The sequence below is a fragment of the Dipodomys merriami genome, unplaced genomic scaffold (assembly GCF_024711535.1).
Source record: "Dipodomys merriami isolate MVZ:Mamm:240054 unplaced genomic scaffold, mDipMer1.0.p SCAF_102, whole genome shotgun sequence".
Lineage (NCBI taxonomy): Eukaryota > Metazoa > Chordata > Mammalia > Rodentia > Heteromyidae > Dipodomys > Dipodomys merriami.
Window position 1 is genome coordinate 2,901,676 of NW_027202294.1, and position 19,431 is coordinate 2,921,106.

The window sequence follows — 19,431 nt, forward strand, 5'->3', positions numbered from 1 at the left end:
TCCCAAAACTAAGAAAATTAACTTTCTCCAAAAGGTTATGGTTCTGCTTTACCCCACTTTCTCAAAAAAAATAAATAAATAGAAGAGCAGGTTTATAAAATGATTTTGAAATACAGAGAGATGTGTTTTCTCTTCTGCTTGTTTGTAAGGTTCTGGAATTACTGTTATCATGGCCCATATAAGTCAGTAAGTATTCATCCTTCTCTATTTTCAGAAAAGGTTTGCATAGGATTGCTATTACTCCTACCAAAAAGAAATGTATTCTTTACCTGATTATGTAACTAACACCTCTGTATATCACCTTCATAGTAACAATTTAAAAAAAAACCTTATTGAATTTGCCATTAAAACCATTTTTGATAATTTAATTAAATTTTTTATTTAATAGACACAAGGCACTTAAACATTTTACCTTATGTTCACTTAGTGAGCTGAATTTTTCAAGGAATTTGTACAATTTTCAGAAAAAGTTATTTACTAATAGTCTATTATTGGTCTGTTAATACCTTTGAAAATTATAATAATGACCCTTCTTTCAGCTCCCCCAATATTTAAAGTTTTCCAAATTAACATGGGATGGCTATATCCTATAAACAATGGCAAAACTTTTAAAATAACCTATTATGTATAGTAGTTTAAAATAATCCTCAGTTTTCAGAACATAAAACTTTTTTATGATCAATGGGAAGATTTCCTAAAATCCCATTAGAAATATCTGAAAATAAATCTCAAATTAAGAGACTAGACCACACAACACAAACGCTATTTACATCAAAACTAAGTACAAGGTGGTCTTAACAGCTTTTTCTTGTCAAAAACAACCAAACAGACAAAAGAGCAAGTGGCACTTTCTTACTGTCATATGCCACAGAGAAGAGAAGTTCAAATAGCTTATATGTTATGTCCTACCTTAAAAAACAAAAACAAACAAACAACAACAAAAAAAAACAACCAGGCAGTGGGGTAATCAAGTTCAGGGCCTGGACAGCTGCCCTGTGACCTGCTTCTATTGACCTCTGTTATTCATCACTCTTTCCTGAGATTGAAAGGGCAAGCTCCTAGGGAGTGACCACCACAATAGACAGACACAAGCCAACAGAAATCTGGTTCCAGCAAAAAACCAGATGGCACTGCAATAAATTTACAAATCTGCATTCATGGGGCTGTTAAAACACCCAGAAGCTAAAAGACTGAAAGCCCCAGGAGGATCTCCCTACTTCCCTGTTTCTAAAGGCCATTTCTCTTTCCAAGAACACTGAGTTCATGCTCTTCACAAAGAGAATGGAGATAAAACCTTTTACAAAGGGGGTTGGGGGAGGAGGGGGGAGCCTTGTGACCTAATTAATCTCCAGAGCTTGGATCTCAACACTGAGTGACAGATATTAGGAAAAACATTTTGGAGCACAAGGGGGGAGGGGGAAGAGGGAGGGTTAAAATGGGGGAAGGATAGTAAAGAGAATCTGCTAAAAGTGCAATGAAAAAAACAGCATTAAATCTCTTTCAAATACTGCACACAGCAGATCTTGCAAGTAGAAAATGATTCAATAATGTATGCATTTATTTTTAAAATGAATCAGATTAGTCCCATGTGTGACCTGCTGGTCCATCTGTATGTGCTGGACTTAATAGGCACGATTCTCTCTCTTGCTTCAGTTTGAAGTATGAGAGAGATAAATTTAGTTTAATTTTCAACAGATCAGCCTATCCATTTTCCAAATGGACCATCTGGATCAGCCTATTAAAATTAATTTATAACTTTGCAGAGTGAAAATTCGTTTGTTAGCTTAAATAAAGTTGCCAAAACTTTTTGTTGTATCATTGTTTTCTGACAGTTGTTTCTGTATAGTGGGCAGAGTATTTTCATCTCTAAATTTATCTTATTCAATATTATTCTACCAACTTGGCTTTACAGATCAGGTGTTTATCTCCAAATAATTAAAACTAAAACTGTGTTAACAATTAGAGATCATTTGTTCATTTGTTTACAAAGCTTTGAGAACTGACTCAATTTTATTTAAAACAATTAGTTTTATCAACAAAGGGGAAGTCTGTAATCCTAGATACTTAGGAGACCAAAATCAGAGGAATCAAAGCCAGTTCCAACAGGGAAGTCCTTGAGACTCTTATTACCAACTAACCATTTAAAAAAAAAGGAAGTGGAAGCTGTGACTCAAATTGGTAGATCCCTAGCTTGGGATAATGACTAGTGACAAGGCCTTTATTTAGTTCAAGCCCCCAGTACTAGCACCAAAAAAAAAGGGGGGGGGGAGGGAGTTGGGGTGGATAGAAGAGTGCTGGTTGCTGGTGGCTCACATCTGTTATCCTAGCTACTCAGAAGGCTGAGATATGAGGATTCAGGTTCAAAGCCAGCCTGGGCCAAGAAAGTCCACGTGACTCTTTTTTTGTTGGGTGGAGGTGGGATGGGGTGGTCCGGTCGTGGGCCTGAACTCTGGGCCTGGGCACTATCCCCTCAGCTCTTCAGCTCAAGGTTAGCGCTCTACCAGTTGAGCCACAGCGCCACTTCTGGCTTTTTTTTCCTGCTTATGTGGTGCTGAGGAATTGAACCTCATGCATGCAAGGCAAGTGCTCTACTACTGAGCCACCTTCCCAGACCTGCATGTGACTCTTATCTCCATTAAAACACCAAAAAGCCAGAAGTGGAGCTACAGCTCAAGTGGCAAAGTGCCTTGAGCAAAAAAGCTTAGGGAATAGAGCCTGGGCCCTGAGTTCAAACCCCAGGACTGACACAAAATAGAAAAGTGAAAGTGCCTATTCAAAAAATGTTTACAGCAGGTGGCTCACGCCTATAATCCTAACTACTCAGGAGGCTAAGATCTGAGGATCCTGATTCAAGGCCAGACCAGGCAGGAAAGGCCGTGAGACTCTTTTTTTTTTTTTTTTTGGGTCCGGTCCTGGGGCCTGAACTCTGGGCCTGGGCGCTGTCCCTCAGCTCTTCAGCTCAAGGCTAGATCTCTATCACTTGAGCCACAGCGCCACTTCCGGCTTTTTTCATTTTTGCTTATGTGGTGCTGAGGAATCAAACCCAGGGCCTCAGGCATGCAAGGCAAGCACTCTACCACTGAGCCATCTTCCCAGCCCCTCGTGACACTCTTATCCCCAATAAACCACTCAGAAAACTGAAGTGGCGGGGCTGGGAAGTTGGCTCAGTGGTAGAACGCTTGCCTTGCATGCCTGAGGCCCTGGGTTCGATTCCTCAGCACCACATAAGCAAAAAGAAAAAAGCCGGAAGTGGCGCTGTGGCTCAAGTGGTAGAGCACTAGCCTTGAGCTGAAGAGCTGAGGGACAGTGCTCAGGCCCAGAGTTCAGGCCCCACAACCGGAAAAAAAAAAAATTATAAAAAAAAAACAAAAACAAAAAAAACTGAAGTGGCACTATGGCTCAAGTGGTAAAGCTTTCCCCTGGAGAGAAGAGCTGAGGGACAGCGCCCAGGCCTAGAGTTCAAGCCCATGACTAACAAAAAAAAAAAAAATAGAAGAAGTGGCGCTGTGGTTTAAATGGTAGAGCGCTCAAGAGCTCAGGGACAGCACCCAGGCCCGAAGTTCAAGTCCTACGATCGGAAAAAAAAAATTGCCAGGCACTGGTGGCTCATGCCTGTAATCCTAGCTACTCAGGAGGCTGAGATCTGAGGATCCAGTTCAAAGCCAGCCTGGGCAGGAAAGTCAATGAGAAAATCTTATCTCCAATTAGCCACCAGAAAATGGGGAGTGGCACTGTGGCTCAAGTGGTAGATCACTAGCCTTATGCTGAAAAGCTCAGGGACAGTAGCAAGGCCGAGTTCAAGACCCACAACTGACAAAAAAAGAATGTAAACACTATGCAAACTGTCAAAAGGCAGAAGTAGAAACATCTTGGCAACACAGAAGTCTAAGAAGTCTACGTCAAATCTAATCTTTTTTTAAAAATTTTTTTATAACTTTTATTGAGATTAAAGGATTACATAAATTTCACAAATTCACAGTGTTGTGTTAAAGTCACAAACACATTTTAACCTTCACAAGGCAAATTGTCATGATCTTGATCTATAATGTTTGTGAATTCTATAAGCTTTGACAATACAACTATTTCTTACACATTGGGTGATATGTACCAAATCTAACCTTTTCTAGGCTTCACTTTCTTCACCAACAACTTGAAGATAAGATTTTCTCATTCACTTTCCTGCCCAGGCTGGCTCTGAACTGGATTCTCAGATCTCAGCCTCCTGAGTAGCTAGGATTACAGGCATGAGCCACCAGTGCCCGGCAAGTTGGCAGTCATTGTGAGGATTAAATAAATATGTTCATGATGAGTGCTGAAAAAATATTAATTAATATTAATGCCTTACAGCTCCTACTCTAGAAAAATGCCTTAAGCTTATACAAGTAAATTAGAATTCTTTTTACTAGCCAGGCACCAGTGGCTCAAGCCTGTAATCCTATCCTCTCTACTCTGGAGGTTGAGATCTGACAGTCATGGTTCAAAGCCAACCACCACCAAAATGCTAGAAGTAAAGCTGTGTCTTAAGTGGTAGAGTACTGGCCTTGAGCAAACAAGCTCAGGGACAGGGCTTACTTAGGTCCTGAGTTCAAGCCTCAGGACTGGCACATACACACAAAAGAAAGCCTGAATTTATGAAGGAAAATATGGCTTAGCACCAATTATTCATTTTTCCCAAACAAGAAACTATTTTGTTTTAGTATATAGCTAATTGACTATTCTGTACTTGATACCTAGAATGTTTTTGAAATGATTAGGAAAGTGTGTTACTTGATTGAAATTGATGACTATGGCCAGAACAATTTCAGAGTATAGTACTCTTAATTTAAGCTCCAATGTTTAAAGAATAGTAAATCAAGGGTTTCCTGTATTTTGTCATTGGAAGCTTTTATTTTAAGTAAGACTGAATTTCATACCTGTCTAAGTGAATTCTTCTCTGGTATTATCTTCCTAGGGGGTTCGCCATTATTACAATCTTCTCTCTCTGAGGAATTCTGTGAAAGAAAGTAAGCTTTAATTCAGTTCTCATTATCTTCAATCTTATTCTGTGAGAGTAAATTGAATTACATTTCTAATTCTAAGCTAGAATATCATGTATATTTACTCATTTGAAGATTTATATACATACAGACATACACATATGGAAAGGGAAACATATGCCCATGTATGTAAATAAATGTATGTAGGGATCTAGGTGGTAGGTATTTCACCTACTGAAGCACTGCCTAAGATTACTACCTTCTCTTTTGAGTAATTAGTTTTTAACTATTGTCAATATTTGAGTGATAGAGATCCCCAAGTCTAGGTTCTAAAATATAAATCTTCCTTTTTTTCCCTCAAATTTGATCTCTTTTCTTCAATAAAAGCAGCATAGTTCGTTTTTGTGTATGTCTATCAGTTCCTAGATTTTGAACTCAGGACCTGGGCACTGTCCCTGCAAAGCTTTTTCTACTCAAGGCTAGTTAGTATACTACCCCTTGAGCCATAGCTTCACTTTTGGCTTTTTGGTGGTTAATTGGAGATAAAAGTCTCACAGACTTTCCTGTCAGGGATAACTGAACCATGACCCTCAGATATGAGCCTCTTGAGCAACTAGAAGGTGTGATAGGTGTGAGTTATCAACATGAGGCTCCAAGAGACTCATCTCTAACCAGCAAAAAGCAGGTAGCAGAAGTGTGGCTCAAGTGGTAAAGAACTAGCTTCACATTTTCACAATAAAAAAAAAAAGAACTAGCTTGACAAAAAGGTAAGTGTGAGGCCCCAAGTTCAAGCTCCAGTTTGACCAAAAATAAAAACAAAATACAGCACAACTGTTATATACAACAGGGGTAGGAATGTGAAAAACAAGTCAAGATACTGGAGCCAATGGACAGACGCTATCCTAACAGTGAAAGGGAGATGAGTATGAGATGAAGAGCTCTAGTTTTTTGTTTTGTTTTGTTTTGTTTTTTGGGTCCAGTCGTGGGGCCTGAACTCTGGGCCTGGGCGCTGTCCCTCAGCTCTTCAGCTCAAGGCTAGGCTAGCGCTCTACCACTTGAGCCACAGCCCCACTTCCGGCTTTTTTCTTTTTGCTTATGTGGTGCTGAGGAATCGAACCCAGGGCCTCGAGCATGCAAGGCTCTACCACTGAGCCATCTTCCCAGCCCCAAGGGGCTCTAGTTTTGAGAGTAGGAAGGAATGACGAAATATCAGCAGTCACCCCAGTGGTCTGAAAAGCCTTTCCAACCAACATCCAGGAGAACTCAGTCACACACTCATACTAATTGCATCCTTAGCTATGGGGAAACCCAATAAGCAAGGTGTGTTTAACCTGGGTTGACAGGCTAAGTTATATCCAATAAACTCTAAGGGTACAACTAGTTGAAACAAGCAAGAATTGTGGATGGATGCTAACTTAGCAGGTGAAAGCTTTACAAATAGCAAAACAGTTACATAATCTCAATATATCTTTCATTAACATATAAGAAAAAATAGAAATCTTAGAGAAACATGATGAACCTATTAATATGATATACTGAGAACAACACCCAAAATCCTACTCAAAAGAAAACATCATGGGGCTGGGAAGGTGGCTCAGTGATAGAGTGCTTGCTTTGCATGTATGAAGCCCTGGGTTTGATCCCTCAGCACCACATAAGCAGAAAAGGCTGGAAGTGGTGCTATGGCTCATGTGGTAGAGCACTAGCCTTGAGCCGAAGAGCTGAGGGACAATGCCCAAGCCCAGAGTTTAAGCCCCACAACTGGCAAAAAAAATTTTAATTAAAACAATTTTTTTTGTTTTTTGGGTCTGATTGTGGGGCCTGAACTCTGGGCCTGGGCGCTGTCCCTCAGCTCTTCAGCTCAAGGCTAGTGCTCTACCACTTGAGCCACAGCGCCACTTCCGGCTTTTTTCTTTTTGCTTATGTGGTGCTGAGGAATCGAACCCAGGGCATCATGCATGCAAAGCAAATGCTCTACCACTGAGCTACCTTCCCAGCCCTAAAACAATTTTTTAAAAAGAAAACATCAAACTAACTCAAATTGAGGGACAGCCTGTGAAAGTAAAATCTGTATTTACCAAAACAATCAAGCCAAGGTCATAAAATAATGTCTCATTTTAGTGTATAGTTCTGTAAGTTTTGACAATAAACTTGTATAACTATACTACAATCAAAATACTAAACAGGTCTATTGATACTGAATTTTCCTTGTAATGCTACTTCATGGTCAACCCTCTCTCACTATTTTTAGAATAGTAGTCTTTTCTAGAATGTCATATAAATAGACTCATAGCCTTTTTTTTTTTTTTTTTTTTTGCCAGTTGTGGGGCCTGAACTCTGGGCCTGGGCACTTTCCCTCAGCTCTTCAGCTCAAGGCTAGTGCTCTACCACTTGAGCCACAGCGTCACTTCGAGCTTTTTCTGCTTATGTGGTGCTGAGGAATCGAACCCAGGGCCTCATGTATGCAGGGTAAACACTCTACCACTGAGCCACCTTCCCAGCCCGACTCATAACCTTTTGAATTTGGACCTCTTTTTCCCCTCACTTAACCACTATTCATGTTGTTTCATGAATTAGGACCTTTTATTTTTATTGCCAAAACAGTATTCTACTGAGAGTGTGTTGCTCTATGTAATTCCCTGATTTTGATCTTTTGTATTTGTGTGTGTCAGTGCATGCACCTGTGTGTGGGGGGCAGTACTGGGTTTGAACTTGGCCTCACACTTGCTAAGCAGTTGCTCTATCTCTTGAGCCAGGGTGCCTGCCCTCTACTGTGGTGTGGCTGTTTAAGACAATGTCCTTGTTTATAGAAACATTAACAGCAAAGAGACATTATATCTGTAACTTTCAAATGGTTTAAAAAAATACATAAATGAATATATGTGGTAGTACATGTGTTTGGATAAAGATAATAAAATGTGGCAACATTAACATTTACATGAGAAGTATGAGAGGAATCTTTGTATTTTTCTTTCAATATGTCCACAAATCTAAAAGTAAGTAAAAATTAAAATTAAAAACTATAGCTGGACACTGTTGGTTTATGCCTGCAATCCTAGCTACTCAAGAGGCTAAGATGTGAGGATTGTAGTTCAAAAGCCAGTCTGGGCAAAAAAGTCTATGAAATTCTGATCTCCAATTAACTACCAAAAAGCTGGAAGTTGAACTGTAGCTCAAGCAGTTCAGTGGTAGCCTTGAGCAGAAAAGCTCAGGGACAACACCCAGGTCCTGAGTTCAAATCCCAGGACACACAATAAAAACTTAAAAGAGAATGGGGGGGACAAAGGGTGAACAAATGCAGTACAAGTCATACACACTGGACACTATGTTGAAAATCAACTATACAATTTATGGGTGGAAATGGGAGGGAAAAACTGGGAGAGAGTAAGGGAAGGGGTAACACTGTGCAAAAAGAAATGTATTCTTTAACTGACCTATGTAACTATAACCCATCAGTACATCACCTTTATAATAACAAGATTAAAAAAAAAGCTAAGTCAAATCTAGAATGAAACATTTTGAAATGAAAAAAAGTTCAATAAGTAAAAACCTCTATAAATAAGGGAGGAAACCTCTATAAAATATAACTTATATTCTATCATAACACTAAACCTTAAGGAAACTTGACTGCTACAACCAACACATACTCAACACTCAGATCAAACATTATTTTAGAATAAAATAATAAACAATATTTTAGAAAATAATTTGCTACATGTTTGTAGTCCTTGAGTAACCATGATCTAAAACAAACATTCTATTAAAATACTTTTTTTTTTTTTTTTTTTTTTGTCGGTCGTGGGGCTTGAACTCTGGGCTTGGGTGCGCTGTCCCTGTGCTTTTCAGCCGCTTGAGCCACAGCACCACTTCCTTAAAATAACTTTTGAAAAAGACTTTACATAACTTGTTACTATTTATATTCCCTCAGATAGTTTTTCTTAGCTTAGTTAAACAACTTTGAATGAAAAGGAACACAATAAAAAGTTTTTATTTCAGACAACTTTAACTTGAAACTGGAAGCTTTCAGGACATGAAGATACAGCAAAGTTTAGGGAGGTTAATGTCAAAGATGAAATACTGGTACAACACAGGCAGGACATCTCAGAAAGTCCTTCTTTTCTTTTGGCAGACTGGAGTTTTGAACTTGGGCCTTCCATTGGCTAAGTAGTGCACTCTACCAACTTGAGCTACTCCACCAGCTATTTTTGCCTTGTTTATTTTGTGAGATAAGGTCTTACTTTATGGTTAGGCTAGCCAGGACTTTGATCCTCCTATTTGTGCTTTGCTGTATAAATGGGATGATAGGCACATGCCACCCCATGAAGGCATTGATTGAGATAAGAATCTCATGAACATTTTTTGCCCAGGTTGGCCTCTAACCACAGTCACCAGATCTCTACCATCCAAGCAGCTGGGATTATAGGTTTTAAGTCTTCAGTCAGTTTTTACTCACTGCTTTTCTTTGGAGCATATCCAATTAGTTTCTAGTTTATAATTTTTCCTTCCAATTATCTACTTAATACATTTGATCCTCATCTTGCAACTTAACTGCCTGTCCTCTGGTCCAGACCTCCAATACCCCTTACTACTGTCATAAGCTTCTAACATCTTAACTTTTTATCTAAAACATTCTATATACTACTGTCATCTCTTATTGAGATGAGAGGTCTCCCTAACTTTTGCTTGGGCTGGCCTCAAACCAAGATCCTCATGTTCCACCATAGCTAGGTTTATAGGTATAGACACCATCCAGATCCAAACTAATCTTAACACAGAATACCACAATCTGGCCAATTTAATTTTGTATCAAAATCTCTGCACCATTTATATTCCAATATCTACCATTCATCAAAACAAGCACTCATCCCTGTGCTTTTAACTCTATATTTCCTTTCCCCTTCTTCCTCCTTCCTCAGTGCTAGGATTCAAGGAGTGTGCTACCTTGCATGGCTCACTTTTGCTAATTATTTTTTTTTTGAGGTGGGGGGGTCAGTCATGGGGCTTGAACTCTGGGCCTGGGTGCTTGAGCTCTTTAGCTCAAGGCAAGCGCTCTACCACTTGAGCCACAGTGCCACTTCTGGCCTTTTCTGTTTATGTGGTGCTGAGGAACCGAACCTCATATGCATGCGAGGCAAGCATTCTATCACTGAGCCACCTTCCCAGCCCCCGTTTTTGCTAATTCTTTTACCACTGATATATATTACATTAGCCTTCTTTCATAATCCCTTTATCTAGCAAAAGAGTCAACTAAAAAGATCAAAGAATTTTATTTTTTGTAAGTTGTAGACTTTGAACTCAGGGCCTGGGTACTGTCCCTGAGCTCTTTTGCTCAAGGTTAGTGCTCCACCACTTTGAACTACAGCTGTTTTTTGAGTGGTTAATTGAAGATACTCTTACAGACTTTCTTCCCAGGACAGCTTCAAACCATGATCCTCAGATCTCAGCCTCCTGAACAGCTAGGATTACAGGTGTGAGTCACCAGCACCAGCCTCCAAGTAATCTTTTTTAAGTGCCACTGACATTGTGATTTTTTTTTCCTTTAAAAAAAGTGGAGTTGGGGATTTAGCTCAGTGGAAGAGGACTTGCCTAGCAAATGCAAGGCTAAGTTCAATCCTTAGCTGGGGGGGGGGTAGGGGAGGGAAGAGAGGGGGTGACGGGGGAGAACAGGCATCACTGGCTCATGTCTATAATCCTAGCTACTTATGAGTCTGACATCTGAGGATAAAGTTCAAAAACCAGCCTGGGCAGAAAAATCCATTAAACTCTTACCTGCAATCAGCCAGTAAAAAGCCCAAAGCAGAGCTTCTACTCAAGTGGTAGAATACTAGAGCCTTGAAAAAAGCTAAGGGACAAAGTCCTTCATTCAAGCCCAGTAGTGCCACACGCACAAAGCAAAACAAAAAGCCTTAGTGGCTCTTTGAAATCAAATGTGAAGTTCTAGACTTGGTTTTCAAGGCTGCCCAGAATTTTCTGCCGTGTTTCATTGCCATTTCCCTCAACATGTGTTTTGTCTCCATGAAACAAGGTCTCTTAAAAAAAAAAAAACTCACAAAAAATGTGATCTTGAAATTAGGCTGGAAGAATCTAGTCTAGTTCACTTGACGATTTATAAACACAAGATTATTTAATTTATTCAGGTCCTATATATTCTTTAAATGATGTTCAACTGTCATCTTCTCTAAGAAACTACACAATTATTCCTCCATCTTATGATACTAGGAATTCCTTAACATTTTAGTGTCTTGATTCACAAAATCTGGCACCTTGACACATTTCTGCATTGTTATTCTCAACGAACAGTAAGAATGAAAGCTTACTGGGGAAAGTCTTATAGCTCTCTCTACCCCTCAGTACATTATGACATAACATACAAATAAAAGATGCTCAATAAATAGCTCAAAACGTGAACAGACATCATCTAGCTGGCTTAAAAGTAGTTTCCATTTCTAGTGGCGCTGTGGCTCAAGTGGTAGAGCACTAGCCTTGAGCTGACGAGCTGAGGGACAGTGCCCAGGCCCAGAGTTCAGGCCCCACGACCGGAAAAAAAAATAAAAAAGAAAAAAAAAAGTAGTTTCCATTTCAAAGAAACTTCAGTGATAGCACAACTACAACATTATCATCCTACTATTTATAATGTCACTGTGATCATTTACATGCCAAAGCAGCTGCCTTTTTTGTTTTGTTTTGTTTTTTGGTTGATCTTGGGGCTTTGAAGTCTGGGACTGGGTGCTGTCCATCAGCGCCACAGCACCACTTCTGGTTTTCTGGTCATTTATTGAAGAAAAAAGAGTCTCATGGACTTTCCTTGCCGGGGCTGGCTTTGAACGGTGAGCCTCAGATCTCAGCCCCCTGAGTAGTTAGGATTATAGGCGTGAGCCACCAGCGCCCGGCTGCAGTCACCTTTTATCTATAGCAGCCAAGGTGAGTAATCACAACAGGAGGCCTCCTCCACCCATAAAATACTTTATAGAAAAAAGGTTGCCAAATCTTGATCTAGGATGTAACATTCTTTCATGGCCAAAATACTTTTATTTCCAAAGGTTTGGGGTGGCTTTTTTTCCCCCTCAAAAAGTAAGTATTTTTATGGTAGCATTTGGCAGGGTCATAGAACAATATTCTCCAAGACTTAGAAAGTAGCTTATTTACTGTTTTCAGTTATCTATTTGAACATACAATTCCTGATACTAAGCTAATTTACTCAGTGATGTAAAAAGTCAGTCAATCATAATGGCTTAAAATAATCTTTGAATAAGCACCTGGATAGCCTATTTGAACAAATATCTGTTATAATCAGTTCCAAAACTAGGACTAACATTTTTCACCAGTATCACATTTTTCATTGGAAAAGATGGGATATTACCATTTCACCAAAACAAATAAATTGTGATAAATTATAACACTGAGTCTGAGTCCATTTTAAAAACTGAATCTAACTGCTTGTCATCATGAAGATTGACAACCATGGGAAAAAAATTGAGACTAATTTCTAATAATTAGTTGGACATAACATAAAATGAACTTTACTAGCACGTAAAGTAAACTGGATTAATCTTTTTTCCCATTAACTTAGATGACTTTAAACTAATTTTAGCCTCCAGACAAGACATAATTTGCAGTTTATAAAAATAGGAACAATTAATTTTTAGCAAAATTAAAAGATAGTTTATCTAGCTGAATAAAATCATGAAAAAAACTCTTCAATGAAAGGTGACATAAAAATACTGTGTGAATGTGTATACTTAAACAAATTTTAATTAATCCTTCTAAGATACAAAAGAAGACACTTGAATGAGTTGAAAAGCTAAAGGCCTGTTGTTCTGTTGTATTTCCATGCACAGTGCTTTTCAAGTACATTTTGTTAAGCCACAACCACATCAAAACTTCCATATATTTCTAAACTTCAACTAATCTCCCAGTTAAAGCTTTCAAGGAGTACTATTTTCTAACAATACGCTAAAGTAAGTACAGAACTAGAAACTGTACAGGATATAAAAGCATTCTCTGATACAAACAAGATTTCCATTATGACTGCCTTATTCCCTGTGACAGAAGTCAAAAAACTGCCAAGTAGGTTTTTCCCTGTTACACTGTCCAACACTAATTATAAAACACTACAGATGCAGCCTTTCTCAAAATGCAAAGGGATTGTGTGTATCTGCAAACAACTATTTTTTATGCTTCCAAATTCTTAATCCTGTTTGGAGCTGTCAGTGGGGGTTAATGGAAGCCTTGGATAGGAGAATTCCAATCTGGTTGGCAGATGGATAGGTTGGTTATAGCTGCATAACTATGTCTTGCCTGCAGGCACAATTCAGAACACTGTTAAAGCAATATAAAGTCTCTGTCAAGCTGAACCATTTGGATCAGTAGCAAGGAGAAATAATAATAAAAAAGAAGTTCATTTCTAGGCCTTGTGCATTTATGCTAGTATGCAGAAACTGATTAATTGTCATAGTGTGCTGGTCTTCTATACCTCAGATTTCTACTTCTGGAGTAGATTTTGCATGCTAATATAATCATTCTCCCTCTTGAGACATTAGCAAATAATCAAATGAAAAACAGGATCATAATTTACTGAGATTCGAGCAATTCTCTATGCAAATTTGACTTGTTATTGCTGCTGCCTCGTTAATCTGAATGCCTTTGACAAACTCCTTTGATTTATGAACTCATGACAACTCCAATGTGTATATATTTTGCTAGATTGACATTATCATTAAGAGTGGGTGGACTGAGCTCACATGAATGGCTGATTTTATTCGCTGGTGTCTGCTGCTCAACAGCTGAGCATCTCCTCCTCACAAAGCCCCTGAGCGGCAGGCTCTTCCCATCTTCCCATCCATTCATCATCTCGATGTTAATTGGCCCAGGCTTTAAGCAAATTTTCAACACGATTTAAAGGCACGATGACACTGATTACTGACCCTCTGCCATACGGTGCCTATTGATTAACCTGACAGAGATGATGAGCTTGAAGGAAACTAGGTGTGTGGGGACCTCAGGGGGGAAAATATATTGTCTATGCAGGCAAACACTTGTCATTACCTCACAAGCCAGAATTTGCACAGCACACATTCTTAAAAGATACTACTGCTCTAACACCTATAGCTAATACAAAGCACTTTCTGTGTTCAGAGATGTTATAAATGTCATGTCAAAACATATGACACATGAAGTATTTAGAATTCCCCAGATAAATGGCTACCTTTTATGTTTGTAGTGGCTGATACATACATACATAGACATACACAGACACATGCACATATATACACACATACATATATGTGGTGTATCTGTTAAAGGTTAAATTAAAAGTACTAGGTCTGGTAGTACCACACATAAAACAGTAACAACAGAGAAACCAACTAGGATCTTGAAAATAGAAGAAAGGAAAGATTAGAACTATCTGCTGCTATCCTACCATTACTTACAGTAAGCTGCCATACTAGAATTAAGAGAGATAGTCTTAAAGTATCAGCCTGATTTCACATATTTTGTTCTTTTTTTAAATACTGCTACCTGATTCCAACTGCCAAACCATTCCTAATACAGAAATTAACAATATTTTAACATAAAGCAAAACAGTATTTTAACAAACACAGCCCTTAAATTCTTGCTTACCCATATCTAATAACTATTATACAAATTGTTTACTTTGGGAAATTGTGCAGAATCTGTGACGTTAAGCTTTATAAAATCTAAATGCTTCATTATTAAAGGAAGACATAAAAGTTCATAATAATATAATAATTATTATATTAGTCAATGAACAAAAATCTGCTTTATGATACTGCTAGGTCTGCAAATTTCCACAAAGTCAGGCAGCATACCATCAAGGATCTGACAAAAACCATCTTTAGATAGAGATTACTATTATTTCAAACAAGCCAAGAAAATGCTACCACCACCCCTGGCCACATATATCACCTTGTTTACTTACGAGTCCTTGGGAGGGGGGGTGGCGAGGGGGACAGCCAATATACAGTTTTATACACGAAGACTGTGGAGTAGCACTAACTGTTATTTCAAAGGTAAAATAATAGAAAACTGTACAACAACTCAGCTATAGTCCCTATTACAGTGACATGGGCTGTTAATGTAGGAGATCAAATGTTTTTCGCATCAAAAGCATTGGTGACTGTTATACTGGAACATGTAGCTTACTCCCTAAAAGACTGCCTCCTGCTCTTTTAAGATAAACAGGCTCAACTGAGCACTGAGATGCTCTGATAAGGACAGAAGAGATGAACTGTACCAGGGAGTGACAAGGGCGGAGCATGAACGAGCAATGTTGCTTCTGTTAACTCTCAAGTCAGAAAACATCTCAATATAACATTTTAATATTTTATCATTAAAAGTGTAGCTACCTGAGAAAGACAAATTCAGCAATCAATATGGGGGAACCCTACCCCAAGCAGCTAGAACATTATGTCTGTTTTGGGAAGAGGAGCGATATCACACCATTGTCTGAACCTATTTCCTTTGTGACTTTTTTTTTTTTTTTTTTGGATCTGGTCGTGGGGCCTGAACTCTGGGCCTGGGCGCTGTCCCTCAGCACTTCAGCTCAAGGCTAGCGCTCTACCACTTGAGCCACAGCGCCACTTCCGGCTTTTTTTTCTTTTTGCTTATGTGGTGCTGAGGAATCGAACCCAGGGCCTTGAGCATGCAAGGCAAGAGCTCTACCACTGAGCCACCTTCCCAGCCCCCTTTGTGACTTCTTAATGAAAGGTTTTAACAGCAAATTAACAATGACTAAGTATATAAAAGAATTTATCATGTTAATATGTTCCACATCAGAAGCAACAGTCCATTTAATTTCTAAAGTTTTTTTTTAAGCTCTTAACTCTTGGCTTAAAAATGAAACTTACTATCTTACCAGTATGTAGATTTCCCCTCATTTTTTGTGCTTAAAATGACAATACAACAAATGGGTTACAGTTGCATATGTCAGATAAAGAATACAGTTCTTTTTGGAAAAAAAAATGACAATACAATCACCAAACTAGTAACTATTTATAGTAATATGGGCTTAACATTTTACTATCCCAAATAGGTTTACAATGTAGGCCCATATATATAAGCACTGGTTGTTGTTCTTGTCAAACTACCAGTCCTTAAAAAGTTTCTTACATGGTTATCTATTTAAACTATAACAATGCATACTGAACCAAATAAGCATAGTGAAATAAATATAAATCCACTGGGGGAGGGATTAGAACAGAAAGCAAAACAGACAACATGTGATCAAAGAAAAAAATTAGCTTCTATGTGAATGCTACCTTTCAATCTAAATATTACCCCCATGATTGTGTTCAGGACATGATTCTCTTTGCTGCCATAATTAATATTTTATCCAGTGACCATCATATTCATCCTAGTTGAATTAAGAGGCAAATATCTGCATCTACTAAGGATATCTGGTTATTTCAGTAACTCAAAGCATTATGTAGACTTTTCTGATTTCTCAGAGAAGGATGAGAGTCCAAATTCATTTTTGCTAATGAAATATTATCTTGTTATCCCTTTTTCTGAGTGTTTTCTGGGGTTTGATTTTGTTTCTTGCTAAGTGACTTTACTCATCTTGGATATCTTCCTTGCTTTGTTTTTATTTTACTTCAGTCCAAATATGTCAGAAACAGATTTCTTTAAACTGATAAATACTGTGGTCCCTAAATGTCTGCTATTTTGGAATGAAAACTGTCCTACATGAAAATATATTGTGGAAAAAGCAGACCTGGCTAGGTTAAGATTTATGTCTATATCACTATTGTTGAACTGCCCCTTAATTTAATCATTTTTTGCCTTATTAATAGTCATTTCATCATCTTGTTATTATTCTGTGGCCATAGAACCTTATATAGTCTTTTGTTGTTGGTGGTGGTGGTTGTGGGACTTAAACTCTGGGCCTGGGTGCTGTCCCTCAGCTCTTCAGCTCAAGGCTAGCACTCTACCACTTGAGCCACAGTGCCATTTCTGGTTTTTTCTGCTTATATGGTGCTAAGGAATTGAACCCAGGGCCTCATGCATGCAAGGCAAGCACTCTACCACTGAACCACCTTCCCAGCCCCCCTTATATTGTCTTTTGGCATCAGTGGCTCATACATGTAATTCTAGTTATTGGGGAGGCTGAGATCAGAGGACTACAGTTCAAAGACAGCCCAGACACTCTTATCCCCAATTAACTGCCAGAAAACCTAAAGTGGCACTGTGGCTTAAAGTGGTAGAATGCTACCCTTGAGCGAAAAAACAGGAACAGTATCGAGGCCCTGCGTTCAAGCCACACAACAGACAAATAAATAAATAGATAGATGGATGAATAAATAATATTGCCAGGTGCCAGTGGCTCACGCCTGTAATCCTAGCTACTCAGGAGACTAAGATCTGAGGATCATGGCTCAAAGCCAGCCCAGGCGGGAAAGTCTGTGAGACTCTAATAGCCAATAAACCACTCAGAAAACAGGAAGTGGAACAGTGGCTCAAGAGGTTTAAAAAATACTAGTTTCAGATGTTTACAAGGGGCTGGGAAGGTGGCTCAGTGGTAGAGTGCTTGCCTTGCATGCATGAGGCACTGGGTTCGATTCCTCAGCACCACAGAAACAGAAAAAGCTGGAAGTGGTGCTGTGGTTCAAGTGTTAGAGTGCTAGCCTTGAGCTGAAGAGCTGTGGGGCAGCACCCAGGCCCAGAGTTCAAGTCCCATGACCGACAAAAAGAAATGAAATCTACATTAGTTTCTTTTCTCAGTATTATCTCAAAAGTCTTAATGAAAGAGCAAGTTTTACCATCATTTAGTAGGAGTGGAGTGGATATTAATGATCTTTTGTTGATTAAAAAAAAACAAGTTAGAAACATTAATTCAACTGTTCCTAAATTATTCTGGTTTTCATTTTAAAGTGACCATTTAATTTAATAATCATTTTACCACAAAAAAATCAAACTGGGCTCATTTTGATCAATGGTCTGTTATTAGCTATTACCAAAATAATTTGTTGTATAGAATTTTAAAAAGTGTTCCATTAACTTCAGAATTTGATGATAAGAGGTTAATTTCAAACATTAATTTTAATACCACAGCACTTGTTCTTTTTTTTTTGGGGGGGGGTCCGGTTGTGGGGCCTGAACTCTGGGCCTGGGCGCTGTCCCCCAGCTCTTCAGCTCAAGGCTAGCACTCTACCACTTGAGTCACAGCGCCAGTTCCGGCTTTTTTCTTTTTGCTTATGTGGTGCTGAGGAATTGAACCCAGGGCCTCATGCATGCAAAGCAAACACTCTACCACTGAGCCCCTTCCCAGCCCAGCACTTGTTCTTATAGTACAAAGTTTTTCATTTCATAACAGACAATTTTGGAATTAATTTCTGTGCCAAGATTCACTCTTGTAAAAATAATGAATTATCTTTTGGTCCTGAAGACAATGGAGAAATAGTGGAATGTAAAACCAGTTACCTATCACTAACTGCTATAACAATGTATCCATTCTGAGTGGATACTGGTCAGTAAAGAAAGCCTAGACATTTCTAAATGCCAGTGGTTCCCAACATCTCCTTTTCCTCTGAGTAGAATGAAGTCTGAGAGTACTGACTGGTGGGTCATTCAACCCACCAGAGCCTTGAAAGGTTTCAAGAATAACAGAGGTCATGTAATTGCCAAAAGAGCATTAGCCACTCAATCATAATGGATAATTAAATGACCTACAGGATTCTTGAAATAGCTGCTCTATATTTGGTCTATTACTTGTGTCCCTCAAGATAAGCTAGTGTTTGGTCTGTCTTGACCTGCATAAGTCCAACCTGTGTCTGAAAACTAGCTGCAGTCTTCTCTATTGCTTTGTAACCCCCACCACACTATATTTTCAAGAGGACACACATTTTTTTAAAAAATCAATCTTGTATCCTTCTCCCCATTGTGCTCTCTAGAATACAAATTATTTAAGCAAAGAAAAAAAGTAAATTCCTAGCTCTGATCTTTGGGGGACAGAATAAAACACAAAAAGTATACAAAGGAAAGTCAAGATGACATTTTAAAACAAGTTTTGCTCATAAGCTTTCAAGGACTTTACATTTGATTATAGCTAATGTGAGATTATTATTACTATTATTATTTTGTGTTGGTGTAGCTAGTCATTAAAACTCCAATTGCCTAAACGCTTTTTTTTTTTTTAATCTTTTAAGTAGTTGTACTAGACTGCCTTTTTGATAGTGTGGGCTACTGGGCTATTAAGACTCTCCTGGTCTAAGTTTTAAGTCTATATAGAAAGCAAATTGCCTCAACAAAATGAAATGTGTGTGTGTGTGTGTGAATGTTTACATAATAGTAGCAGCAAAACGAGTAAGAACCTCACTTCAAATTTTTATCTGAATAGTTTAACAACCACACAATAATACTGGCCTGAAAAATACAACCACATAGAAGCAGCTGCATGAAATAACAAAAATATACTAGAGAATTTGCTTCTTTAGGA

General features: G+C 38.5%; 1 protein-coding gene across 9 annotated transcripts in view; it reads right to left on the bottom strand.

Annotated features, from left to right (window-relative positions):
- Btrc (beta-transducin repeat containing E3 ubiquitin protein ligase) overlaps nucleotides 1-19,431 on the bottom strand; it is a 168,518-nt gene that overhangs the window by 84,627 nt on the left and 64,460 nt on the right. For 8 of the 9 annotated variants that reach the window (XM_069994979.1, XM_069994934.1, XM_069994931.1 and 5 more), the window contains one exon: nucleotides 4,914-4,991. The exons of the other annotated variant lie outside the window; for it this stretch is intronic. In XM_069994979.1, the coding sequence (XP_069851080.1) occupies nucleotides 4,914-4,991 (78 nt within the window). The remainder of the gene's footprint in view (nucleotides 1-4,913; nucleotides 4,992-19,431) is intronic. 9 annotated transcript variants of the gene reach the window in all.